The 25,352-nt window shown below is 28.0% G+C and overlaps 3 protein-coding genes across 3 annotated transcripts; 1 reads left to right on the top strand and 2 right to left on the bottom strand. All coding sequences in view use genetic code 6, as the record gives it.

Moving 5' to 3' along the window:
• Nucleotides 1-6: 6 nt before the first annotated feature.
• On the bottom strand, nucleotides 7-843 carry TTHERM_00149210 (YbaK/prolyl-tRNA synthetase-like protein, putative; the record flags this gene model as incomplete). Its single annotated transcript, XM_001021556.3, has 3 exons — nucleotides 7-306; nucleotides 360-654; nucleotides 719-843. The coding sequence occupies 3 exons, from the start codon at nucleotides 841-843 to the stop codon at nucleotides 7-9; spliced, it is 720 nt and encodes a 239-aa protein (XP_001021556.3).
• Nucleotides 844-1,437: 594 nt separating this feature from the next.
• On the top strand, nucleotides 1,438-3,123 carry TTHERM_00149200 (hypothetical protein; the record flags this gene model as incomplete). The annotated part of the gene is made up of 1 exon (XM_001021555.2): nucleotides 1,438-3,123. The coding sequence occupies one exon, from the start codon at nucleotides 1,438-1,440 to the stop codon at nucleotides 3,121-3,123; it is 1,686 nt and encodes a 561-aa protein (XP_001021555.2).
• Nucleotides 3,124-3,838: 715 nt separating this feature from the next.
• On the bottom strand, nucleotides 3,839-24,541 carry TTHERM_00149190 (ubiquitin-activating enzyme E1; the record flags this gene model as incomplete). Its single annotated transcript, XM_001021554.2, has 23 exons — nucleotides 3,839-3,928; nucleotides 3,989-4,546; nucleotides 4,599-5,453; nucleotides 5,537-7,137; nucleotides 7,196-8,038; nucleotides 8,087-8,999; nucleotides 9,068-10,196; nucleotides 10,250-11,231; nucleotides 11,287-12,827; nucleotides 12,894-13,051; nucleotides 13,121-13,912; nucleotides 13,983-15,638; nucleotides 15,697-16,413; nucleotides 16,469-17,443; nucleotides 17,505-19,035; nucleotides 19,101-19,637; nucleotides 19,703-20,418; nucleotides 20,471-21,355; nucleotides 21,408-21,870; nucleotides 21,931-22,562; nucleotides 22,621-23,187; nucleotides 23,358-23,562; nucleotides 23,889-24,541. 23 exons carry the CDS (start codon nucleotides 24,539-24,541, stop codon nucleotides 3,839-3,841), a joined length of 18,999 nt encoding a protein of 6,332 aa, XP_001021554.2.
• Between the last annotated feature and the right edge of the window lie 811 nt (nucleotides 24,542-25,352).

The raw sequence follows: 25,352 nt of genomic DNA, 5'->3' as shown, positions 1-25,352 counted from the left end.
TTAAAATCAGTCTTGTAAATGCTTCCAATTTTTATCTGTATCTGATAGATCACAAGGATAAACATCATATTCATGCTTATTGATAAATTCATCAAAAGAAACACCTTTTTAAATAAATAAGTTTTAATATGAAATGTTTTTTATCAATTTTAATTTACGCAGCTTAAGATCAGCGTGACCACCACCTAAAAAGAAAAACTTTGGATTAAGATTGCCCAATTTGTCAGAAATAAGAATAGGCATTTTTTAGTTAAACAAAAAAGGAGTGACTCCATTATAGCCATAGCCTGTCATTTAATTAGATTCCTATTATAAGAATTGAAATATTAGAAATACAAATCTTTAAATTATTAATATACTTCCTCATTAAGCAATCTTAAATTATATCCAGATTTGCCTACTTTTTCTTCGCAGTTGTTATTCTAAATTGCTCTTGCAGCTTTAAGAAGCTTATCGCTATTCATTTTAGTCACATATTAAATAATCACACAATAAAAACGCTAATAATATTTGCTCTCAAATTCTTGCTTAAAGCCTGTATTTTCCATAATCATAGATTTACACAAATAGGCTTCGCTAGGAGCTCCTAATCTTCTCATTCTCCATGAGAGATCTTAATCATAGTACCCTTTTTCAACTTTTTGAATATCTACACTTTTCATTTTTTTAAGATATGAATTAAAGCATTTAATTTTTTGAATTCAATATATTTAATTACCTCACCCATCCCTTTTCAGCAAAATATATTTTAAGTTTCAGTGCAACTTTAGCCATTTCCCAATTATCCTTAAATATTTCAACCTAAGTCTAAACACTGCTGCTTTGCTAATTTTAGTCACTCATTTATTGTTAACTATTAATCTTATTTTTTAGTTAATAAAAATAAAAAGATATCCAAAATTAAATTATTTAATATTTTTAAAGTAGCAGTAATTAATAGTGAATTTCACAAGATTTAAAAAGAATTTATCCAGAAAATATCTGATTTGATGTTTAATCATTTAAAACCTGTTAAAGATATCATAAAAGAGAAGTAAATAAATAAATAAAAAATGATTTAATTTCAAAATTTAAATAAGAAGTAATTAATAAACAAAAAAATAAAACAAATATTGAAACAAAATAAAATATTTAAAATAAAAAAGACAAAATATAAAATCATAATTTTTTTATTTAACTTTTAACAAATCATCTTTTTTTAGAATTGAACTATTTATATTTTATATTCTTTTATAATGGGTAAATTCTTCTTATCTCTTTATTCATTATTTGATGATAGAAAACATAAATAGTATTTAATCAGTTCACTAATTATATATTTATTAGTCATTTAGAGAAAATCAATTAATTAATATATGAAAAAATAATTAATTTTGTGAAATATACAAGTAAAAGCGAGAGATTTTAAATTCTTAAAAATTTTAATACTCTAAAACCATGAATAAATTTAGTTAATAACAGTTTTCAAAGATACCTAGAAGAAGCCAGCGCTATTTTCGGCCTGGTATGACAGAAAAAAAGATTGGTTTGTTTTTTAGGATAGATGAAGAAAAATGTTAAAATTACCCTCATATCCTTGATACCAATGATATTTTAGAGTTCATGAAATAAAAGCAAATTGAAACATATTCTGTAAACGGAATTGAGTTTACTTTCAATTTAACTGTGGTCAAATTTGAGGAAATTTAAAAAATGTTTTAAGTTATTAAAGTATTTTAGGATACTGTAGAAGAAATAACAATAAAGGTAACTCATGCCATTGATGAAAGTGCTACTTTTGATGACTAATTGGTAGATGATATGTAGTTAAAAAAATAGTTATCTTTGAATTTTGATTGGAAGAGCATCACTAAAATAGGGTAAAATGAGAAAGTTCTTTCCTTTTTAAACTTATTTAAGAGAATTTCTAGCGAAGAAAATATATAGAAGTTAAACATTCATTTTGCTCAAATCAAATCAAATCCTGATAAAATAAATAATATCATAGATATTGCAACCTCTCTCCCTAAAGTTGAAGAACTCAAGATTACTTTTACAAACTATATTCATAGTGATGCATTCCAATCTCTTGGATCCCTAAATAAAAAGGAATAACAAATCTCTATGAAAAGACTTGAGTTTGATTTCACAAATACTAGCTTAAGCAAGAATGGGTCATAATATTTATCTAACTTCCTTTCTGGATGTGAAAACTTAGAGAGTCTTAAGCTAAATCTGAGATATAATAAACTTGATGATTAAGATTTGATTTAAATACTTTAAAGTATTGAAAAGAAGCAATTTATTTAAAATTTGTAGCTTTCCCTTTCATCTAATTGCTTTAAAGTAGAAGGCTCGAATTACATCGTAAAATTTTTAAATGAGTTTGCTTCTTTAAGCTAATTAAAAGTACTTGGTCTTGATTTAAGGATGTTTGAAATATTGAATGAGGATATTTCCTTGAATTTATTTGGTACTTTTAAAAATTTAACTCACCTAAATCAGCTCTTTTTGAATTTGTAAAGAATAAAGATGCCATAACTGAAAGAATGCCTACTTTAATTCAGCTAAAGTTTAGGATAAATGAGTTAACTAAAATAATTAAACTTGGATTTAAGTTGGAGTGAGATTAAAAATGAAATAACTCCTTTATTCACCCAAATAGGTAATCTGACTTAGCTAACTAGCCTTTAATTGAGCTTGATTGGTATACCTTTTGGTGAAAGAAAAATGAAAATGCTAGAAAACAGCATATAATAACTAAAATCCCTATAAATGTTAAACTTGAATATGGATTTAAGAAATACCTACAGAGGAAATCATTAAATCTATTAAGATCTTATCCAGATAATAGAAAGAGAATTAACTCCTTTGATGAACTTTGAATTAACCGAGCTAGATAAAATATCTTCTAACTATTACATAGATGTTCATGAAATGTACAACAGAGTTCAATAAAAAATATTCCTCAGAAAGTAACTAATTTACTCGATTGTTTTGCTCAAGAAGCTTTTCATGATTGGCAAAATTAAAAGAAAAGAAATGATTGAAGACTTTGCTAACTTTTTAATGCAGCCTAAATATTTTAGAGAAAAGTCAAGCTTCGTTCCTCCAGCTCCAGAAATTTTAGACTTAATCAACTGAAAGAAAGTGTCAAAAAAGATAAATACTCTATTGAATTCAACATTTATGGTTCAGTAAATATATTTAAGAAAATTAAATGTATTATTTTATAAAATGTAACAAATTTTAAATTTTTTCTATTAAAAATTAATTTTCTATGATAATTTTTTTAATTTTTCTAAAATAATATAAAGATTTTATGAATAACTAAAATATAAATTTCTTTTATATGATTTAAAATGATATTTTATAAGAAAAATTGATTAATATTTATTTTTTTAACATATCTCCTAATATAATTATTTGATATATCAATGTTCATAATTTTTTATATTGAATGAATTATATAAAATATACATTTTAACCTTATCCAAGATGAATTTATCTAAATAATTTTTTAAAATTAATTGAGCTATTTTTAAAATTATTAGAAAAGATTCCTAAATTAAATTTTAATATTTTTAAGGTAATTAATTTAAATTGTTTTAATATTATATGGATTTTTATTGATTCTATCAAACATCCATCCTTTTTCAAAAAAATGACATAAAGAAATTTGTGTAAAACTAAAATTGATATAAGGTAAAAGTAAGGAATAAAATTGATAAAATTTTTAGTATTTTTAAATTATTTAGTAAAAAATGCATATAAATTAAATTTCATATATTACAAATATATAATAATTAAAAAAGTATGTTAAAATAATTTGTTAATTTTATAGACAAAGTTTATTATTTCACTTGAATTAAATGCGTACAAGAGGAGTTTGTTTTACTTTTTCTCCTTTCTTATTTGAGAAAGTAAATATTAAATCAATGTAATCATCCTATTATTTAAGTTAATAAAATTAATTAATTTGATGTAATTAGATATAATAAATATTTACTTCGACTTCAATAATATCGGTTATTTGGCTATTCAAAGTCTTTTCTTTTTCATGTTCTTTTCCTGCTATGTCCATCACAGTACTTAAATAAATAGGTTTGCTTCCACTTATTATATCGCAAACGTTAAGCTTATATTTAGTTTCGAAATGTTAGAAAACCTATTTTAGAGTTACATTTTAACCCAGGGACACTTCCCATCTATCCCAAAGTGTAACTTCTAACTCTTCATGTATTTTAATTTATTCAGCTTTCTAAGGTTCTGTGAGTTGAATGAGAGGGACAGCTAAATTCAAGAAAGCATTCTTCATATTACTGAGCTTTTCATTTTTCAATATTTTTATTAATTCTATTGTTTGCAAACCAGCGACTGTTGCAGTGGTTGTAGCTAAAGCAGGAACAATACGGCCAGCTTTAATCTTAACTTAAATCCAATCCATTGGAGCAAGTTTGTAATTAGTAGACCTGCAGTTAGCCATTGCATAAATTAAATCTATGTGACCATTATCATCCTCATCCTTCTCAAATTCCTCTGCAAGTAAAAGGTGCTTTTCAGTATTCTTTTTAATCCAAAAAATTTAACAAAATATAAAAAAAATAATTAATATTTACTGGCTTGAAATACTCTTCAGGAATAACTTTCTTAATTTCAGAGAGCTTTTTCATGAGCATAGCCTTTTCAGCGACTTCATCCATTATCTTATTTGAATGTTGGTCTTCTTCTTGTGCCTCTTATTCATCTTTATCATTCTCATCTGTTTTTTTATCTTTGTTTACTTCTGATGAAATGGCTTAGGCTTTATTTTCTGATGGTTTAAAATCTTCTATCTTTACTATACTAGCCTCTTAAGCAATTTTTATTTTCTCAGCTTCAGTTCTAAATGACTTTGGATACTCTACCTAGAATATCTTGGCACGTAAAACAGCTAAAGCAGTGACGAAATCACGATGTAATTAATTATTAGGATCAAAGCTAATATCAGTAGGAGGTCGCTTAGGGAGTTTCCAGAAAGGTTCGCCATCCTTAGTTTTTGAATCAATAGGATATGTGTACATAAGTTAGCAGATGTCGTTTCTGAAGTATTTATAGAATTTTTTGACAGCATAGGCAATGCAATCAGAGAATGACTGGGGTCTCTTCTCTAATAATTTTATTGCTTCTTTGAATTCCTTTAATTCTTGTCCACCTTATGGGTCATAATTAGAATCTTCTAAGATTTTATTTACGCTCTTTGGTCTCAAAGTGAATAGCTTTCCAAATTTGTCACGAGCCCATTCAACACAGTGTAAAGTTTCTTCAGGGAACATCTTTAAAGTGCAGTGAGGTATTTCTCCCTCTTCCTAAGGATCTTACTGACTTCCATAACTTTCAGTTTTATAAGGAAGGATTACTTGGACGTGTCCCTTAGGACCAAGTGTACCACTTTCTAACAAAGGCTTTTTGTTACTTACACATCTAGAATCAACCTATTATTTATTATTTAAATTTTTTATTATTGTAATTATATTTTTTATTTGTAAGTAATTAATTAAAAATGATAATTTTTTACATATCTTCTTGCTTAAACATTATCAAGTGCGTTGGCAACTACATTCAAAGTTGAGAAGAATTTATCAGAGAAGATATTGATTGTTCCATCATGAACCTTATCCAAACGAGCTAAAATGTGATCCTTTAATAGAGGATTCATTTGAATAGCTGATGCTGCTGCAGTTTATGATTTTGGCTTACGTAAATGTTTCTCACGGAAAAGGAATTATCTATTTAAGTTAGATACTTCAATATGATCAGGATCTGTAATTGTAAGTTAGCCTATTTTTCCATTTTGCTTATCAACGCCTGTTCCTAGGTTAATCATAGCAAAATTCTTAAGAAGTTCACATCCTATAGCACCACATCCAATCATAAAGAGATTGCAGAATTTAATTTAATTAAGGAGTGTGTTTCCGATAGCATGGCGGATACCATCATTTCTGTCATTAGTAGGAGCAAACTCTAAGGCATAATTCTTTTCTATATAAGATGCGTAATTATTGATATTTAGATCTCCGCTTTCTGGAATGATTTCCATACAATCTGAGAAAAATACTTAAGAAGTAGGAATATACTTATTAGTTATTGCTTTAACGATTTCCTGAGTGACAAAACCACCTAAGAAAGCTGCAAATGGACCAACATTACTATTAACAGTTAAAGCAAAACGTAAAAGAATTTCTTTAAGGTTTTTAGGTTGCTAGGAAGAATCAGGGTAATATTTAGCTATTACTGGTTCTGCTAAAGTCAAGAATTGTTTGGCATCATCAGCGTTCCAGCACTGTGGTAAACATCCTTTGTGGGTACTTTAGTATTCTTCAAGTACTTTAAATGCTAAGAATAAGATATGAGGATTTTCTATTTTTTCAAAATCATGAATTATTAAATTTGGATCAAAAGGAACTTCATCTAATTTTGAGACATTAAAGACATTTGCCATACTCTTGAAGGAAATGTTAACAGGAGTTTTTATATTTTTAGCGATACCATTTCTAACGTAATTGGTAAATCCTCTAGTATCTCCAATTTCAAATGAATTGGAGTTAATTACTCTAATCTTATGAATAGTGCTATTAATTGATGGTTTGGAAGATTCGTCTCCACCCATCATAGTCATTGTTTAAGTTTCTTCTTTTCCTTTTTCTTATTAGAGTTCCATTCCCAAGACTTCTGAGAATATAACATGCTCACCATCTTCAAAAGGATGTTTTACTCCAGGAAGCAGAGTAACAACACCTTTTTCAGCATTAGTTATATTTTTTATCATTACTTCCTAAGGATCTTCTCCATTCTTATCAATGACTTCGAATTTATCCCCAAAGTCATTAAATAGTCTACACCAAGGACCTAAAACATCAGCACTAATAAATTTAATACCTCTAGAGCGGCAGAATTCATTGATTAAAATTTATTTTTTCATAGAAAGCACTTCAGTGAGAACAACAATATTGTAATCGTGCAATTTTAAGTCTTCTTTTAATCCCTCTTCAGTTTCAGGAAGCTCTTTGTCAAGCATTGCTGTATCTACTTTGACGTAGTGATTAAGTTATCTGATTTTCTTTAAGCTTTATTCAGCCCTATTCTTACCAATATCTTCTTCTCCCAAGTAAAATTGTCCTAAAAATTTAATAAAATTTTTCCATAAAATGAATTTAAAAAAAGTAAATAAATATACCTGACAAATCACTGAATTAAGTTTTCTTAGAATCATGTATAGTAAGTCTCTTAATACCACTCATGACTAAATTCTTGGAGATTTCGACACCTAAAGAGCCTAAACCGCTCAAGAATACTGAACACTTAGACTATTTAGCTACGGCATCAATACCCATAGCTCCAATATATCTGCTCCATCTATCCTTAACTTTTTCATCATTAATATCAATAAAATCTTTTTCTTTATTATCTTCTTTCTTTTCTTCTACTTCATCATCGTACTTAACATCAATGTCGTCAATTTTAGCAACACCTTAAGTGATGTCATACTATTGCTTCTTTTCAAGTTTCTTTGGTTTCTTCTTGATGTTTTTAAGTTTAAGTTTAGTTTCTTAAGCGCTTGGAGGTGGGATTGAATTAAGAACTTCCTCTAGTTCAGTAACTGCTTCACGCAACATTTATGGATATTTAGTTTTGAATTCTGCACACCATGAGCTATTATGATCATTAACTAAGCCAACATAAGAAGCCTATCTTACATCTGCGTATTTAATCCATTTTTAACATTCTTCAAGAATTTCTTACTTCTTAAGGTAGAAGTGTCTCATAATAACAGCTTAGAAACCTTCAGGAGGATTTTTAATTTAATCTATCATAGCATATTTAATATTGCAATATCTAACGATGTTAGAATAAGCTTCATTCTTTCTCTCTCCTTCCTCAGAGCCAGCTTCTCCTTCAAATCCTGGTTCATTGAAATATACTTCTTCACTCATAATAATTGCTTATAAACTAACTAAAATTTATAGTAAAGTACTAATCTTAGGATCCCAATTCTCACTAGCGTTACCTCTCCAAGTACCTTTATAAAAAAAAAAAATTAATTTTAATTTAAGAAAATAAGTTTTACCAAGCAGAGAGAGACAAACTTTACCACAAGCATACAAATTAGGATTAAATCTGACTTTACCAGCACCAGTTGTTTCAAGATTGCATTTAGGAGGCTAGTTAGGATATTCATCACTGAAGTATACATCAAAAATAAAAGCTCCGTGTGCGTATGGAGTTCCCTTAGAACCCATAACCATACATTTCATTACATCTACTCTATCTGTATCGCATCTAACAAATATAGAATTTGTATGATCAATAGGAAGTGCAGTTGATAAATCTGCTAATTCTTAAGCAAGACGAACCATTTTAGCTTAAGGAGGGGTATAAGAAGTTGTGATACTTGAAGAGTAGTGGTGCTTATACTTTCCTTGCTCATTTTTGAATGAAGTATAATCGAACCTCAAATCTTACAGTAATATTTTATATTTTTAAGGTAGGGGTAATTCTAATACCTAATTGATAGCATCTTGCTAGCTGTTTAAATCTTCTTCTTCTTCATGTTCTTATTGATAATGCTTGCAAGCGTCGTTAATTGCTTCAAATGTTAAAAGAATTTCATCAGCTAATTTTTTAGAATTAGCGGTCTCTTCTTACTATTGTTATGAAGATGTGTTATCAGTCTTAGCAGTCATGCAACTTAAGAAAATTTTGGCAGTATCCTTTAATTATCCAATAAGGAAGAGTACCGATTCAGTTTGCTTAGGAATATATCTAGGATCAAGAGGCAATAAACAAGGGACTAAACAACTATTTTTAGCAATGACTCTCAACAAACTCAAATAAGTGAAAACCAATTCTTTATCCTTTGACATTTCTAATAGAGAACCACTTCTTAAAGATGATTCTACTAAAGGTAATAGAGCACTTGACATCAGTTATTCTACTAACAATTTTGGTGGTTCCCAGTTTTTGAAGTCCAAAAATGCTTCCTATTAAAAGTAGAAAAAAATTTTTTAATATATTAATTTTAAAATGAAAAAAATATGATTTTTCTTACTAAAACTGCAACAAGATTCTTGAGAGATTCAGATCTAGCCTTTTTAGATTCTATATAATCATTAGTATTCCATTTTTGGTTTTATCCAGTATTGTCTGAACCATAACCGATACCTTTTTTCTGTACAATTTTCTTTTTACCATCATCTTCTGAAGCTTATTTTGTGAGTGTTAAATTATTATCTTCCTATTCTTCTTCATTTGAGGTAGAATCAGCAACAAAGGTTCTCTTTATTTCTTTTGAAGTTTAAGCTATTTTTTCAAGAATGGCTTCAATAAGTCCATGTTCTAGAGCAGCAGCTCTAACAGCATTATCTTATCCTAATTTAAATGTATCTTTTAGCACTTGGTAACTATAATTAACAGCTTTTTACTCTTCTTCATCCCACTTTTTAGATCCAGCAGCATTCTATTTATCTTTAATAGCTCCAGAAGCAGTTGTAGTGGCTGTAGTTGTAGTTGTGGTAGTTGTTGCTGTTGTTGTTGAAGTAACTGTAGTAGTGCCTGTTGTAGGGGGAACATTATATCCTCCTGAAAGTTTTTTATTTTTATCGTCTTATGAAGGTATTTCATCAGGGAGCCCTGCTAAAAGTTCAAATAACAACTCGATACAATCTTTGTTTTTCATAAAGAGTCCAAAGTAATTTGGAAGTAAGCTGAATTTTTTAAGTTCTTTCATAAAGACTTCCCATTTTCCAGCTCTTTCAGTATTTTTCCAACACTTCAAAGATGCTTAAATAACTTCTATAATTTATTATATTCCTCCTTCTTGAGAGAACATTTCAAATATTGGCATTATAGGTAAATAGTCGACCTTATTAGTGAGTGGATTCAAGTATGGGTTGGTTATTTCTGTGCAATTTTCATAAAGTTATAAGGCATCGAACTCTAAATCTATAACTCCATCTGAGCTTGTTCCTTCACTAGCTATTTCAGCGAGCTTGGTATTCAATTAAATTTAATGCTTCTTATTTTGTCTTAGTTTAAAGCTAAGAGTATTCTTTCCTTCATCGCTTAACCAGAAACCACCAACATTTACCATGCTTAATATTTTTTCAATGTCTAAACTTTCTGGAATATAATAAACTGGAACAGCTCTATAGTAGTTGGCTATGCTACTTGCGCTGAGGCTAAATAAAAAAATAATAAAATTATTTATTTTAAATCAAATTAAATGAATTACTTTTGAGATTAGAAAAGTAAATTGTTATGAAGATTTTGTAAGAATGAAGATGAATTAGCATGCTTTGATGTGTTCTATGAAAAAAGCAAACTAGATTAAATCTCTTTTGGTTTAAGGACCCAATATTCAACTTTTGTTAGCTCGAATTCTGCAGGTACATCTTTTGGGAAATTCTTAGTATCAGTGTCGATAGGAGTCATCTCTTGTAAGTTTATATCAACAACTGAAGGAATTTATTATTAATAACTGATGAATATGCGTTCATTTTCAAGATATTAGAATTGAAGTCCGGCTCCAGTTTTTTCGATAAGCATCAACGAACCAAACTGCTTGCTGTTGTCAGGTGGTACATCGAAATGCATCTAGAAGTTTTCTTCATAGTAAAAGATAAAGTTATCATCAGCGCGAGGAATAATCTAAGCCTCTCCAGACTCAGTCTCGACTTTCTATAATTAGATACTTTGGCTGCTAAAGACACCGCTAACGCATTTTTGTTCTTAATTGTAGCCTTCAATTATAATTAAGAATGGTCCTTGCTTTAAAACATTTTCTTTAACAAGTTCAAGCATAGAGGGATCGCAATCTTTATCTTAAACTTAAACAAGCTACCATTAATAGCACATTTATGGTAATTTCTTTGTGGGATCAGTCTCCTAAGTTTTTACAGGTTGCGAAAGTTGAGAGAATAAATTTGTTTTTTTAGTAAATAATTCAATATTTCTATTAAATGCTTCACGCTATTTATCATTCCAAAGTAATTTTGTTGTCAAACTTTGAGTTAAGGTATCCCAGCAAGGGAACATACCTTTAACAACTTCTTTCTTTCCAAGTTGAGTTGCGAATGAAGGAATGCTATTTGGTCTCTTTAAATTAGAAGATAACACTGATGCAGATTTACTTGAAAGATCTTAAGGTAATTATTATCCTTTTCTGTCTCTCTTGTATTCAAGGATCTTTTTACCTTCTGCAAGCCATTTGTTGCCTTTAAAATTTTAAAAAATATTAAATAAAATAAATAATTTAAAATTTAAATTTACTAAAGCTATCGAAGGGATGGAAGGCAACAGACAATGTTTTCTCAGAATTTAGTAATGGAACCAAAAGGTTTGTGACGTATATCATATCACGTTTAGAAGTTAGTAGTTTTATATCATCACTCAACACTTTAGCGAAGATTTTAGCCTATTCAGGAGACGACAAGGCTACATTTTTCAAAATTTCAACAATAATTGAAATCATGTGAGGGTCTTAGAATGTTTTTATAAGTTTTGTTGAATTTTTATTGTTATCTTTTAAGCAGTTGTAGAAATTAATGTGCATTTTTTGAGAGCATATAGCTTCTTAGATTGTAGTATTAGTGGTGATTGCACTTAAGAAGTTAAGATAGTCAATAAGCATATTTTGTTGGCTTGAGTTGCTTTATTTAATTAAGTTAAGCAATTAACCTAACATTTACAAAAGTTTCTTTTGTTCGTCAAGTAGAAGCCATTCAACTCCGCGTTAATTACTTAAAATGAGAGGAGCTATCAATTCTAGATACTTAGAATCAGTTTTAGATTATGCCCATAGTTCATTCAAAGTGTTAAGGAGAAGATTCTCTCTAACAACTTTTTCTTCTTCATATGATATATTTTCAGCTATAACGTAAGGTCTTGGTAAATTGAGAGCAGTGATTATGATTTTTATTATTAATTTGTATTTAGAAGTTTAGTAGAAAATTTTATACAGCTTGATAAGGTTGTTTATCATTTCTTGAGTGACAGGCAAAAGTAATTTGCTATATTTTTCATTACTTTCCCCACTGGCACTTGCAAGATGATTTTAAGTGCTAAAATCTAAAGCGCTTATATGGATAGATGTTGCCCAGGTTTCAGCGAAGGGTAAAAGAGCATTGAAGTGGAAAGCTGCTTGATATTGGTTTGACGATACTTCTTGAAGAGTAAGTATTTCTTTTACTGCAGATTAAAGGACAAAATTATGAACCTTTTGAACTCTCTTATGAGTATGAGAAAGCTAAGAGCATACTATTTCGCTAACCATCTTTGCATGAGAACTAACTTTATTAAGATCTAGGAAATTAGTTAGAATCCAATCACCCATTTCCTAGTTATTTCCAGCAATAGCTAAGAAGACAGGAGCTAAGCAGTGTTCATGATTTACTAATAATAAACTCATAACTTCAAAGTGGCGTTTGATTTTATCTAATATTGATTCATTGTTTGCTATCAAGTTAAGTGTTGAAGAGAAAGACTAATTGCAAAGTTTTCCGATAAGCTTAATAGCACTTGACTCTTATTCAGAAATAACCTTTTCTGTTATTTATTAGGAGTTCAATATATTAGTATGGTAACCCATGACACTAATAAAGCTTAATGAGATAGCAATATTTTCAAATAATTTAGTTTATAATACTGATCCATTTTCAATAAAGTTGATAATAGGACGAGTAAATCTAAAGCGCAAGAATTTAACCTCTTAATTATAGTTAGCCCTAAGAAGCTTTTCAACATCACCATTTCCATCTTCTCTTAATCTTTCAAAGTTTTTGGCTGCTACTTTTACTTTGAAGTTTTCATATCTATTTAAAAAAATTAAAAAAATAAATTAACTTAAATTTATAAAAATTTAATGAATAATTAATTACCCTTAATCTTAAATTGTAGATAAATGAGTAAGAGGCTTGAAGGGTATAGAAAGATCGCTAGTGTATTCTACTAAAATGCTTGATGGAATACCAAGAACTTTATCTTCATAGTCAGCCCAGTACAAGTTAAAGCCAATTTTAATGCTTGATAAGAAGACCTAATAAACATAAAATAAAATTTAGTTAATTCAATAAGTAAAATAGATATTTGAATAGAATTTTTATACCTTATTTTCTAATTCAATAGTTAAATAACATTCTGAGTGTTGTTTTCCATTCATTTATGTCCATATCAAGTTATGATTTAGAGCTCCATTTTTCTATTCACTCCAATTTGTAGGGTTGTTAATCCAAGTCTATCCTGGAGTTTTTATAAGAGTAGCTTTAGAGCACTACTCTTCAGGGAGTATTTTATGGATAAGAAGGCTACTGGGAGCTGATGAAGATATTGCGCTAGACTCTTTATTTTATTGGTTAGCTTATTTGTTTGCAGGTAGTTTGTTTTATTTATCATTTTCCTCTTATGAGAGAGACTATTAATATGTTCCTAAAATGCATGAATCTATGTAAGAAGCTATTTCATACTTTGGATTCTTATGTATAATTTATCCACAAATTATACTAGATTCCTAAGCTGGCTTACACTCAGGCATTGTCAATTTTTCTCTTTTAGCTTTTTATACTTTTTCTAATCCCATCTTTTCTAAGAGGAACTAGAATCCCTTTACTTAAAATGACACATAAGAAGCAATTTCGTCATTACAAACTAACAAATCAAACATAGTTTCTAATAAATAAGAAGCATTATCAGTTATTTATTAAGCAATCAAAACGTTGATCTAATTTTTATTAAATTGTTCTTTCATTACTCTGTCTAAATTTTTGCAAACAACAATTAATTCATTCAAGAAGATTTTTGCAATATTTTAAAATTCAGTTGTTGCTTCAAAGATCTTCATAACTTATGAACTAATTTAAGACAAGCTAACTGAACAAGGTGAATTTTTTGTTTCTTTACTCTATTTATTAAATTTATTAAGTTTTATATTAAATAAAATGATGAATTATATGATTTTTAAAAAAATATACCTTGTTAAAGATGTACCACTTTATTAAATTTTGAAGACTGTTAGTGATTTTTTCTTAGATAATATAATCAGATGTTGTAAATAACTCCTTCAAACATTAAGGCTAAGAAGTAGAAGGGCAGGTATTAGTAGTTGGAGAAACTTAAGAGCGAGTAAAGATTTATATTAGAATGGAAATAATTTATAATTTAATGAGAACTTCATGGTCTGAAATTTCAATACCTCTTAAACCACCAAAGTTGCAATGAGTTAATAAGTATTAACTAATATTCACTAATAGAGAGGCTGCGCTTAGAGGGCTTAATTTACAGTATGATACATCATTTTAAGGTTATGTGTAGTATGATTCTGGTTTAGGAGTACTCTTTGTCAATAGTATATCAAGCCATCCATTTATAATAAAATAGTGGATTGAGCTTGTTTATAAAATACCTGTTTTTTTAGCAATTACTGAAGATATTTATTGAGGTATGTCTTACACAAATATTCTCTTTGAAGGAAGACTGGAAGTAATTGTTGATTCTAAAGTTAAGCCAGGGATGAGCTGTTCAAAAATAATATTCAAGAGAAGTTAGCAGAATTATTTATGGTCTTTAACTGCAGATTCTCTCTTGCTAGCTAAAGTAGGACTGTTTAGGACAGCACTCATATGAGGTGGGAAGTTAGGAGATTAAGTTTCATTTGTAATTTTATTAAAAAGACTTTGTGTCAACATAAGGAAATCATAGGATTTTGAGAGAAGCATCTATTGCAGAGTCTTAGAGGTTAAAAATTCATAGTTAAAGAATAGATTAGCAAGTCTTTCAAAAAGCTTTGAAGAAAGTATTTACTTGAGCTTTAATTACTCTATGAATTTAAATAGCAAAGTCCATATTTAAGCATTATCAATAAAGCTTAACAATTTTCCATTTGAGTTGTATATCTAATTAGCTTAAGTACCTGTTGAAGAGGCTTCTATTAAATCTATGAGTGTGATAGCAGTACGCAAAGAAAGAGAGCAAGATCTCTCACTGATGCTTTTATCAACAAACTCCAGCATTTATTGTTTAGTATATTGAGTTAATATTTGCTGCTTATTAATTGGGACACTCAAAGATCTTGAGATGCCAACAGGGACCAAATCGTTAGTATTAGCATTGTGTTGTTGTTATTAAGAAATTTATCTACCTACAGATTAAGAAGGATCGTGAGATGTAGCCATAAATGTTTTTTAAGTTATTTCAGCTATTTCATCTTCAACTTCACCTGCATCATCAATATTTTCTTCTTTTTGAGAGGATTGATTTGTATTTTAATTAGGAGAAGAGTTTTTCTTGCTTCTTCTTTCAGCTGATTGCTATCTTCTTCTATTCTAGTCATAAGATCCCTTTCTAAGATTCGATGCAGAGGCTTCCAAAAAGGATTTATGCTTAAATTCTTCTTGCAAAGTTTTATTCACTTCAAGAAGAAGCTGCATAGTAAATTATAAGTGAGATGACCATTCTTCTGAATCTATTTCCTTTTGGAGAATCATGCCATATAAGTTATTTTTTGAAGAACTAGGATACATAGAGTACTCAAGCATCCACTACATAATTTATTCAATTTGGAAGACCAATATGAGTTGTATTTCTTCTAAGCTTTACTTCTCATTAAGTAAGAAGCTTCTTTCTTCCTTCTGTTTGATATAATGCAAATTTTTAAAAAAGTTTTGACATTTAAATAAATAAAATTACATTCAAAGAAGCCCAATCTATCTATGAGAAAGAAGGAGGATTGGATAATAATAAAACTAAATGAGAGAGTAGAGCAATGATTTCTTTGTGACCTGAAGAAAGGACATAGAAATAAAGCTTAAAGAAGGTGTTATTATCAAAAGAATTTGCTAGTAGAGTTCTCTTAATTCCATTCATTGAAGACAAGGAAGAGATTAATTCTAAAAGATTGAAGCATAGTTTCATAAGTTAAACGAACTCCTCTTGGCTATCAAACTTATTTTTGTGCTCGACAATCCAAACACAAACTTAAAATGCAACATTGAAAGATTCATCGTAATCAAGTCTTACAATATCTTCTTGCTCTTCAATAGATGTTAGCAATTATGACTCGTTTTGCAACTGTCTCTTTTGGATTTCATTTTTCAAAGGGTGAGATACACTTCTTTTTACTCCAGCAGGGGGAAGGACAATAAAAATATCTTCTTCCTCTTCTTCATTTTTATCTGATTACTTTGCTTCCTTTTAAGCAGAATTCTATCCTTTTGAGTTGATTTTATTTTATTAAGATTATTCTTGGTCTTAACTTACAATTTTTTAATTATTTATTCTTTCTAATTCACGAGAAACACTTTTTGTGAGCTTTAAACTCATTGGGTCTAAAACCTAAGCTAACTTATTAGGATTAGCAGATTGATTGTTTGTATTTTCCTTATTTTTTTGAGCTCTCTAATTAATCTGTTTAAAATAAAAATAAACTAAATTTTAAAACTAAAAATGATGATTTAATTACGCTAATTTTAGGAATATTTTTGAATCCATTATATAACAGAGCTAAAGTAGGAGCAAGGTATCCATAAGAAATTTCTCTTTCTTAAGTTTCAAGTATGACATTTTCAATAGGAATGTTTAACTAGGTAGCTAAGAAAGCCAATACTTCTCCAAGAGGTATAGAAATCCTGTCTAAAGCTTTGATGAGATTTGTTTGAGAGAAGAGTTAGTTTATAGGGAGTGTGGCTTACTTTGGTTGCATCAAATATCTTTTAAGAATAGTAAAAACAAACTATAACCATTCCTTTTCACTTAAGTTATCAATAAGAACTTCTCCAAGGAGGGTAAGAATTTCCTATGATAATAAACTGTTATCAAAAACTACAAAAGTTTCAAACACATCATGGAAAATATTATTTCTTCCGTTTGTAGCAGAATTAATCCATTAATTATTCTTTTTATCCTCTGAATTGTTGTTGACTTCATTAATTTTTCTTAAAAATTGTGAAAAACTATAAGCTAATGTGTAGAGATATGATAAATTGCAATCATTAGAAAGTGCAGCTTACTAATTAGTATTATTAAACCTTCTACAGTTTTCTTGTAAATAATTTTGTTTTAATACCTCTTCTATTTCAATAACTTATTTAATTATAATGTCTCTATGGGCTTCTTCATTTGTGAGTAAAGCTTTTAATTTATTTTGCATTTCATCAAGAATAGCTAAACTTTAGTGCTCCTTATTGATTTAAGAATTTCCAGCATCAGTTTTTGATTTTGTGACTCCTGCAGCATCGATTTTAGATTTTGTGACACCTGCAGCATCAATGCCAACTGATTAGGAAGCGAAATCTTATGGGAAACATGAAGGAATTTATTCATTAGATTCTTCCTATGAAAGTACACCTTATATTAATGGTCTAAAATGGTTATTCTAAAAAGGAATATCACTCAATTATTTAGAAGTACCTATAAAAGGTCTCAAACTAAAATTGATCTAATTAAAATTAAGTAAAATATATGTTAAAATATTTATTTTTTTATTTAAAAAAAATTACTTAGATAATAAGATAACGTGAAGATACTTAAGAGGTTTCCGCTGTTTCTAGCAACTTCAAAGTAGAGATTTCTTCTCTATTTTAAAATTATTTTAAAGATGAACTTTCATGAGAGTAGTTAGACAACTAGACGAAAGTCTCACTTCCATATTATTCATCTACTAGCATTTCTTACTTATTATTTTAAAATTTCCAAACAATCACTCTAAAACTGGATTAATAAATAGAGTTTCTATTAAATGCTAAGGATATTTCATTCAAGTTATATTTCTTTTAGAGATCAATATAAATTTCGTGAACAAATACATCTTCAGTGATGTAAACTTTAGAATTTAAGTAGCTATTATCTTTTGCTTGTAAATTACTGTGGGAATATTTATATTCTTTGGAAAGGAATAACTCACTGAAAAGACTTTTTTCAAAGCATAAAGTATTTATGTCAAATCTTGAAGTCAAAATATTATAATAGGAATCTTTTTTCTCTTATACTTTTTTAGAAATTATATGAAGTTGATTGAGTAATTGTAAGAATATTTTAGAAGCGTTTTAAGGTTAACACCATCTTAAGAGACTTAAATAAATGCTCAAACCGCTTTCAGTGACTGGGATTTATCTTGTTGTAATTTAAGGGAGAAGGTTAAGAAGAGCGCTAAGAAGTTTTTGTTAAAAGCCAGTGCATCTGCTGAAACTTCTCAATAGGTTATATTAGTAAGTGAATTTACGAGTAGGATTTTAAAGAATATTTGAAGATATGAATCTTTCTAAGTCAAATTTAGTATAAATGAGGTTTATCATATCGTCATTAAGAAGGTAGTTATGGGAACTTGACATAACCTAAATTAAATATTAAGATGCTGCTTCTATTAAATTTCTAGTTGCTTAGTTGTAAGAAGCAGAAGAAAGGGCGATTAATTAGCTAACTATCTTGCCATTTATAGTTTCGTAGTAAGATGGATTTAATAAAATATTATTTTATATTTCCGAAAGAGATTGACCAGAGCCACCATAAATCCTACCTTTTACAGTGAATCCCAATGACTAAATTTAATTAAAATTATTTATTTAATTATTTGCTATTTTAATGCGAATTTATGATATTTTAGATTATGTGAAAATATCTTCAGAAATAAATTGAAGAGTCAAATCACTAGAATTAGCAAGTGAACTAGCTACTTCTCCAAGATCACTTAAGCGCTTTACTATGGAAGTATTTAATTTATAATTTGGTACTACAGTGTTTTTAGCAAAGTTCTTTAAGAATATGCTAGTTTTTTCTTCTGTTAAAGCAATCCACTCATTACTTTGCTGAGTCTTAACTTCAATTGTAACATTTTCGTTTATATATTTTTAAATAAATTAGATTTCACTTGAGCTAGAATTTTTCAAATTAAAGCCATTTTCAAGTTGAGAAACTTCATTCAGAGCAAAACCTTAAACACCAACAAATTAATAAGATGTACATTGATTTCCAGTTAAATGCTTGAACTTTTGTCTAAGAGAAGTTGGCATTACTAAAATATACTTTGAACACCTATTAATTAATTTATTAAATTATATTTAAAGATTTGTTTGAAAGTATTGAAAATTTAAGCTTACCTTTTGTAGTCAACATTAACAGTTTTTATAGTTTGTGACTCGCTGAATGAAACACAGGCAACAGGTTCCCATTATTCAAGATTTCTACCTTGATTTTTCTCTCTCCATTCATCGTATTCTGCTTATGTCATTTAAGAAAACTGGTGTGCTGCACGTTCAATAACAGATGGATGATCAGCAGTGAAAATTAACAAAGTGCCTACTGGATAACCTCCTTCAATAGGATGATCGTAAGATTCTATAGTTACAGAATCTGCAACAATATATTTATTGTGAAGATGTTTTACCAGGAAGCAACAATTTTAATCAAAGCTTTAGAATGAACTTTAATTAGGGAATAAAATTGAACTAGATTAATGCTTTTATGAATAAGGAGTTCCAGTGCAAAGTTAAATAGATAAAGGTAAGTATTTATTTGATTTTTCATTTAAATTTAAATTTGAGTTTCCATTTTATGATGTCTTAGGTTGAGATTAAGGCTCCCAAGTATCAAAAGAAAAGAAGCTATTCTGATCAACTTTTTCTTTTAAGATACAGCTAAAGTGTTTTTTTATTTAAAATGATAAATAAAATTTATTTATTTATTAAATAGTAAAAATTACTCTGTAAGTGGAAGAAGTGATTTTGCGTCCTTCTAAGGGGAGACTAGGCTGAAGTCCAATAGAATGCTTTACAAGTATTAAGGATTCTATAATTAAAATTCTACTTCAAATTTATGTTTATTTCTCAAATTAAATGAATGCTTAGAATTGAGTTATGAAAATGAATCATATAATTCAGATTTTTAGGAGAGTTTATTAGCTAATGTGCCTATTTGATAATATTAAAGTTATTATTTTAAAAATTTAAGCTATTGTTCTGTGAAATTGATTGTATTATATAAATCAATTTGGCTATCTTATTCAATTTGATTAGGCTATGTTTGTTAAACAGTTATTTATTAGGGTATATTAATAATAGTAAGAGTTTATGTTTTATCTGTAATAAATAGACTGCCAGATAATATTAAATTAATGTTCTCAGCACTGCCTTTTAGTTCTTTTACTTATATCTCATTAGACATAACTTATTTAGTTATAGGGATATAGAATATTTTATTTTAAATTACTACTATAACTACTTCGCTTTTTTCTGATAGTACAATAAGACCTTCTTCGGTTCTTTCTTGTTAAGTGCTAATTATAATTTTTTTAATGAATTATGTTTCAATTTCTTTCTTTTAAAGATTATAGGGATCGAGGATATCAAAAACCATTTTATATTAATGCAAATTTAATTAATTGTTTGAGGAGCATGTCAAGATAAATAAATCATAGGTCTATTTTAATATTTAAATATTAAATTGGCTAAAAAATTAATAAAATCATTACTTCGTTCTCGGAAGATTATGAAATTAATCTCCAACTGCAATCGATAATGCTCTCTTCTTCAAACTATAAATTAGCTTCTGACACAGCAAGCAAATTGTGTAAATCTGAATTTTCAGTAGCTATTGGTGAAAGAGTTTCAAAAATATAGCGATTATTTTCATTAGAAAAGAGAATACTCTCAAGTGAGTTAATTGTATTTTCTTATATATATTAGCCATTTAAATTACAAACAATACCCTTCGAGGTTAAGCTATAAAATTAATTAAGTAAATTTGGGTTAGTTGCAAACCTTCTAATACGAAGCAAGCTCTTTTAAGAGACACCGCTACCACATTAGCTGTTAAATGAAACACCAGCGATTAGTTAGGCTAAAGAATTTTATTTTAAATTTAATAAGAATCCACTTTTAGCTTCAGATTACTCTAAGAAGGCCTTCATTTTTTATTTATTTTCTTCTAATTATTTTAATCTCTGCTCTTCTCTTTCCAGAGTTTCCTTTTTAATTCTATTTTCTTCTTCTTCTTTTCTTTGAATTTCTTTCAATATTCTTTCTTCTTCTAACTATTTTTAAAGCAATTTTTCTTGCATAATCTCCATTACTTCTTCTTCTGTGTAATATGCACTCTCAGGGGCAGGGGAAAAGCACATTTCACACTTTTAGAATCTGCCAAAGTTCTAATAAGTACATATTTCGCATGACCACTCTTATTTTATGCTATTAACATGAATTTCATCATCACCACTGAAAAGTGAGCTCTTCTGATTATTTTATTCTAATTCACTATTTTCCTCTTGTTGTATTCTTAAAGCAACATCTAATGCTTTTTCAACACTCTCGTTTTTAACTTCAATGCAAGCTTTCTTAGCAACATTAACAGTAAAACCCTATTTAGAAAAAAATATAATTAGATTTTTTATCTAACTTTAAAAAAAATACATAATTTAATAGCTTTTCAATAATTTCTGCGTCTGCTACTATCGATTTTTCAATAGGCTTAGGCTTCTTAGCATATTTACACTATGAAGATATGGAATTTTCAAGAATTTTATAGAGTTAACTTTAGAAATTTGAACTGTTGGAAGCTTCGTTCATTTTGCTATTAAGCTCTTCCTCATTTTTACGAAGATCATTACCAATTTAGCACTCAACTGGAAAAACAAACTCTTTTTTAAATTCAGAAATAGCGACTCTTTGAAGATTTAATTCTGTATTCCAGATGTTAACACAACCTTCTGAATCAAAAGAACAAATATAATTACTAAGGTATTTTCTTTAAGGCTTTATAAATTTAACTTTTTTGTCACTTATTTAGTTTTTGCTATTTTTATGAACTTAATAGGACATTGAATTCACAGTTACATCTAATCCAACGTCTAAATTTAAAGATCCGTTTACAAAGCTAATTTAAATATAAAAATAACTTATAAATTGAAATAGATGATATCAACTAAAATATTACTTGTTTCCTTCTAATTGAGTTTAGATTTATTTCTAAATATCTTATACATTAGAAGCCTTTGAAATTTAAAGAGGAGTATAATAATCAAGGAAATGACGAAGGTTTTATTGTAAATCGTGAATATTTACCAATCCTGCTTAAGCCAAATTCTCAATTGAAAAATTTGTATTAGTGTAATTATAAAAGGAAATTAATCTTCCAAATGCTGCAAAAATACGTGAAACTCCTGTATTAAACAGCTATTTAAGCTCATTTGAAGCATCTTCGTGTAAAGTCATTGCAAATAACTACTCATCTAACCTTAATAAAGTATATAAAATAGAATGAAGAGAGCTTATATCCCAATTTTTTGCTATATCTTTCAGGTTTTCAATAGGATCTTTTACACTAACTGCTGATTTATGAGAATCTGTATCTTCTTTAAATGACTTCTTTTAAATTTATTATTTGATTTATTACTAGGCTGGCTCTTCAACCTTTTCAGCAGCACTACTTGCTTATTCTAATACTGCCTACTAAGGTAAATCTTCATCACTTTCATTAAAAAAAGGAAGTCCATCGTTAGGATAAACTTAATTATTACTAATTAAATCTATATTGTTTGCTACATAGACCTATTTATCTTCAGGTAACTTTATATTAATAGCAAAAAGTATTTATTAAAACTTTATAAAAACCATCAAATTTTACATTTTAAACAACAGATGGGTTGAGGTACTCATAAATAGCATTTATGTGGGAAGTGACATTCTCTATTAATGAGTCAATTGTGCTTTTTATTTCACAGAAATTGAATGGGACAGCTAAAATTTAATTATCATCTATATGTCCATAGAGCTCTATTGCTTATGCTAATTTTTTCAATAAATTTTCAGATATTTTTGGAGAAATCTATTCAAATAAATTAGGTTATGATATCAACTCTTCGATTTCAGAAAGATATATTTGCAAGAAAACAATATCAGATAATTTAGTAGGACGATTCTAAAAATGCGAAAGATGAAAGGGATATTAGCCTTAATGATTTTTTCTAATAAGCTTTATTTTATTATCTTTAATTGCAATTAAATTATTATTTTTTTCTAAATAACCTATAGAAATATTTTCATCTTTGTTTGATCCAACTTGCTTTGGTGATTATTAGGTTTAATTAAGTAAATCTTTAACTTTTATGAGCAAATCTTAAATTAGAGGCTATTCAGTAGCATTTTAATCCTCTTTTGCTTCTACTTATCCGTTCAAATGAGTTCTTCTCTACTTTAAAAATAATTATTGTGTTAAATTAAAGATTTTTAAATTTCATTTGATCACAAAAAATAAGCTAATTTGAAATGTGTAAGGAAAATTAAAGGCAATAAGATCAGGGTTTAAGAAAAGATACGATAAAAGCGGAATCTCAGATTTAATAAAAATAAAAATAAATTTACATATAAAGAAAGCTTCTTTTCAGGATCTTCTGCAAATGGATTAATTATGCAAGTTACACCTCTCAAATTCATTTTAAGACAGAATGAATAATCACCTTTTGGGATTCTTTTTGACTTTACTTTTTAGAATTCTCCATTAAACCAAACTTTAATAGTCCAGTCATTTGTATCAATTTTTACGCCAACCGTTTTTTATGTTTTATACCTATAATAGATGTTTAAAAAATGATAAGCTTATTTTTATAACTATATATAATTGTTAACTTTTATTTTAAATCCTAATATTGAAATTTTTTGGTTTATTGAATCATTTTTTCAATAAGATGAAATTATAATTATTTTTCTATTATATGTTTTTTTTAATGTTTGTTTGTTTGTGCTTCTAGTTATTTTATTTGCTTGAAAATAAAAATGTGAGATACAGAAATTATGTATTGATTTCAAGATGTATTTATGTATAATTTAGTATAGCATCTTGTTCATGGAGTATTGATCTAGATAAACATTTTATTAAGATATATTTAATATTACTTGTAAGTGATCAAATGAGTTTTGAGGGACTAAGGATTTTATAAATTTGCGGGCATTTAGACTAACCCGAAATCTATACCTTCACACCCATTTGGGAATTCTAACTCTAAATAATAGGAGTTTTAGTGTGCAAAACTTGTACCGCAAATAGCATAACTAGCTGATTGTGAGGCTTTACAAGTTGCAGTCAATCCTGAAGGAGAAATAGAAATCCCTGTCTATGAACTTTTTAACTTAGAGAATCTTAAAGTGTTAAAATATGCCCCTAAACTTGGCTAAATCTTATCGCTTTTTACTACTTATGTATCTTGCTTGGTGTTATCTTAATCTTTATCTTGCTATTGAGGAAGCATTTCTTTGCCTACAACTTGCTAATATTCTTCAGGAATACAAATATTTTACTTATATGTAAAAGAAGTATTTTAAAAGCTTAATTGTTCAGAGATATCATCTGACATAACCTATTATTAATTATTAAGGGCTTATTAACCTACTACTTGCTAATTCAAGCTGCTTTATTTTTCGAAAGTCACTTATTAAGCTTATAAGGAGCTAGAATTGACCAAAATAATTTAACTTCCAGAACTATCATAGGCAAAATCACTAGCTTATTGAAAAATGGGACTTTTAATTTCACTAAATTATATGCTCATTTGTATGATGATATTAATGAGTTTTTTATTATTCTTTCAAAATTATATGTTTTTCTAACTAATTCTTCTTCAAACTTTATCCGGGAAACTCTTGATAAGTTATAAATGTCTCCACTTGAAGTGATTAACGAGCTCTAAAATATATGATGTTGTTCTAAGGTTAATTTTCACCTGCTATTAACACCGACTTGCTGTCTTTTCTTGTTATTTTATTGCTTAGCTGTTGTTTTTGTTGAATTTTGAAAGAAAGACAATTAAAAAATAAGTAATATATAATTTCTTAAATGAAAATAGCTTTTATTTATTTTCTGTTTTATGTTTTAATATTTCTTATTTCTTCTTTCTTTTCTCTTCTATTCTTCTATCTTTTATTATTTATTGCAAATAATTCCAAGCAATTCACTGCGTAGAATCTATAAGATTCAAAAGCTAAAAGATAAAGTGTCTTATACTCACTCATAAACTATTGAATAACATTAATCAATATACGCTATTTTATTTGTTTGTTTTTTATACAAATAAACAAATAAACAAATTAATTCGATAAATCTGATTGTCTTTCTACTTGCTTTGATATTACTTATCAAAAATAGCATGATGCTTTTTTTATCTAAAGGTATGTATATTATTCCCTTCTTTCTAATATATATTTTTCCTATCTTTTCTGAACCCTGACCTTCCATTCTGCATATTTCCTTAGAAAAATAAATAAATAAATAAATTCATAACAAATACATTAATAAAAGCTTTGCATTTAGTGTAAGAAATACATTTAATTAAATTTATTATTTTTTATGATCCGAATTTTTCT

Source organism: Tetrahymena thermophila (genome assembly GCF_000189635.1).
Source record: "Tetrahymena thermophila SB210 genomic scaffold scf_8254545, whole genome shotgun sequence".
In the NCBI taxonomy this organism is placed as follows: domain Eukaryota; phylum Ciliophora; class Oligohymenophorea; order Hymenostomatida; family Tetrahymenidae; genus Tetrahymena; species Tetrahymena thermophila.
The sequence above is the reverse complement of the archived record's forward strand: the minus strand, read 5'-3'. Positions and strand labels throughout refer to the sequence as shown.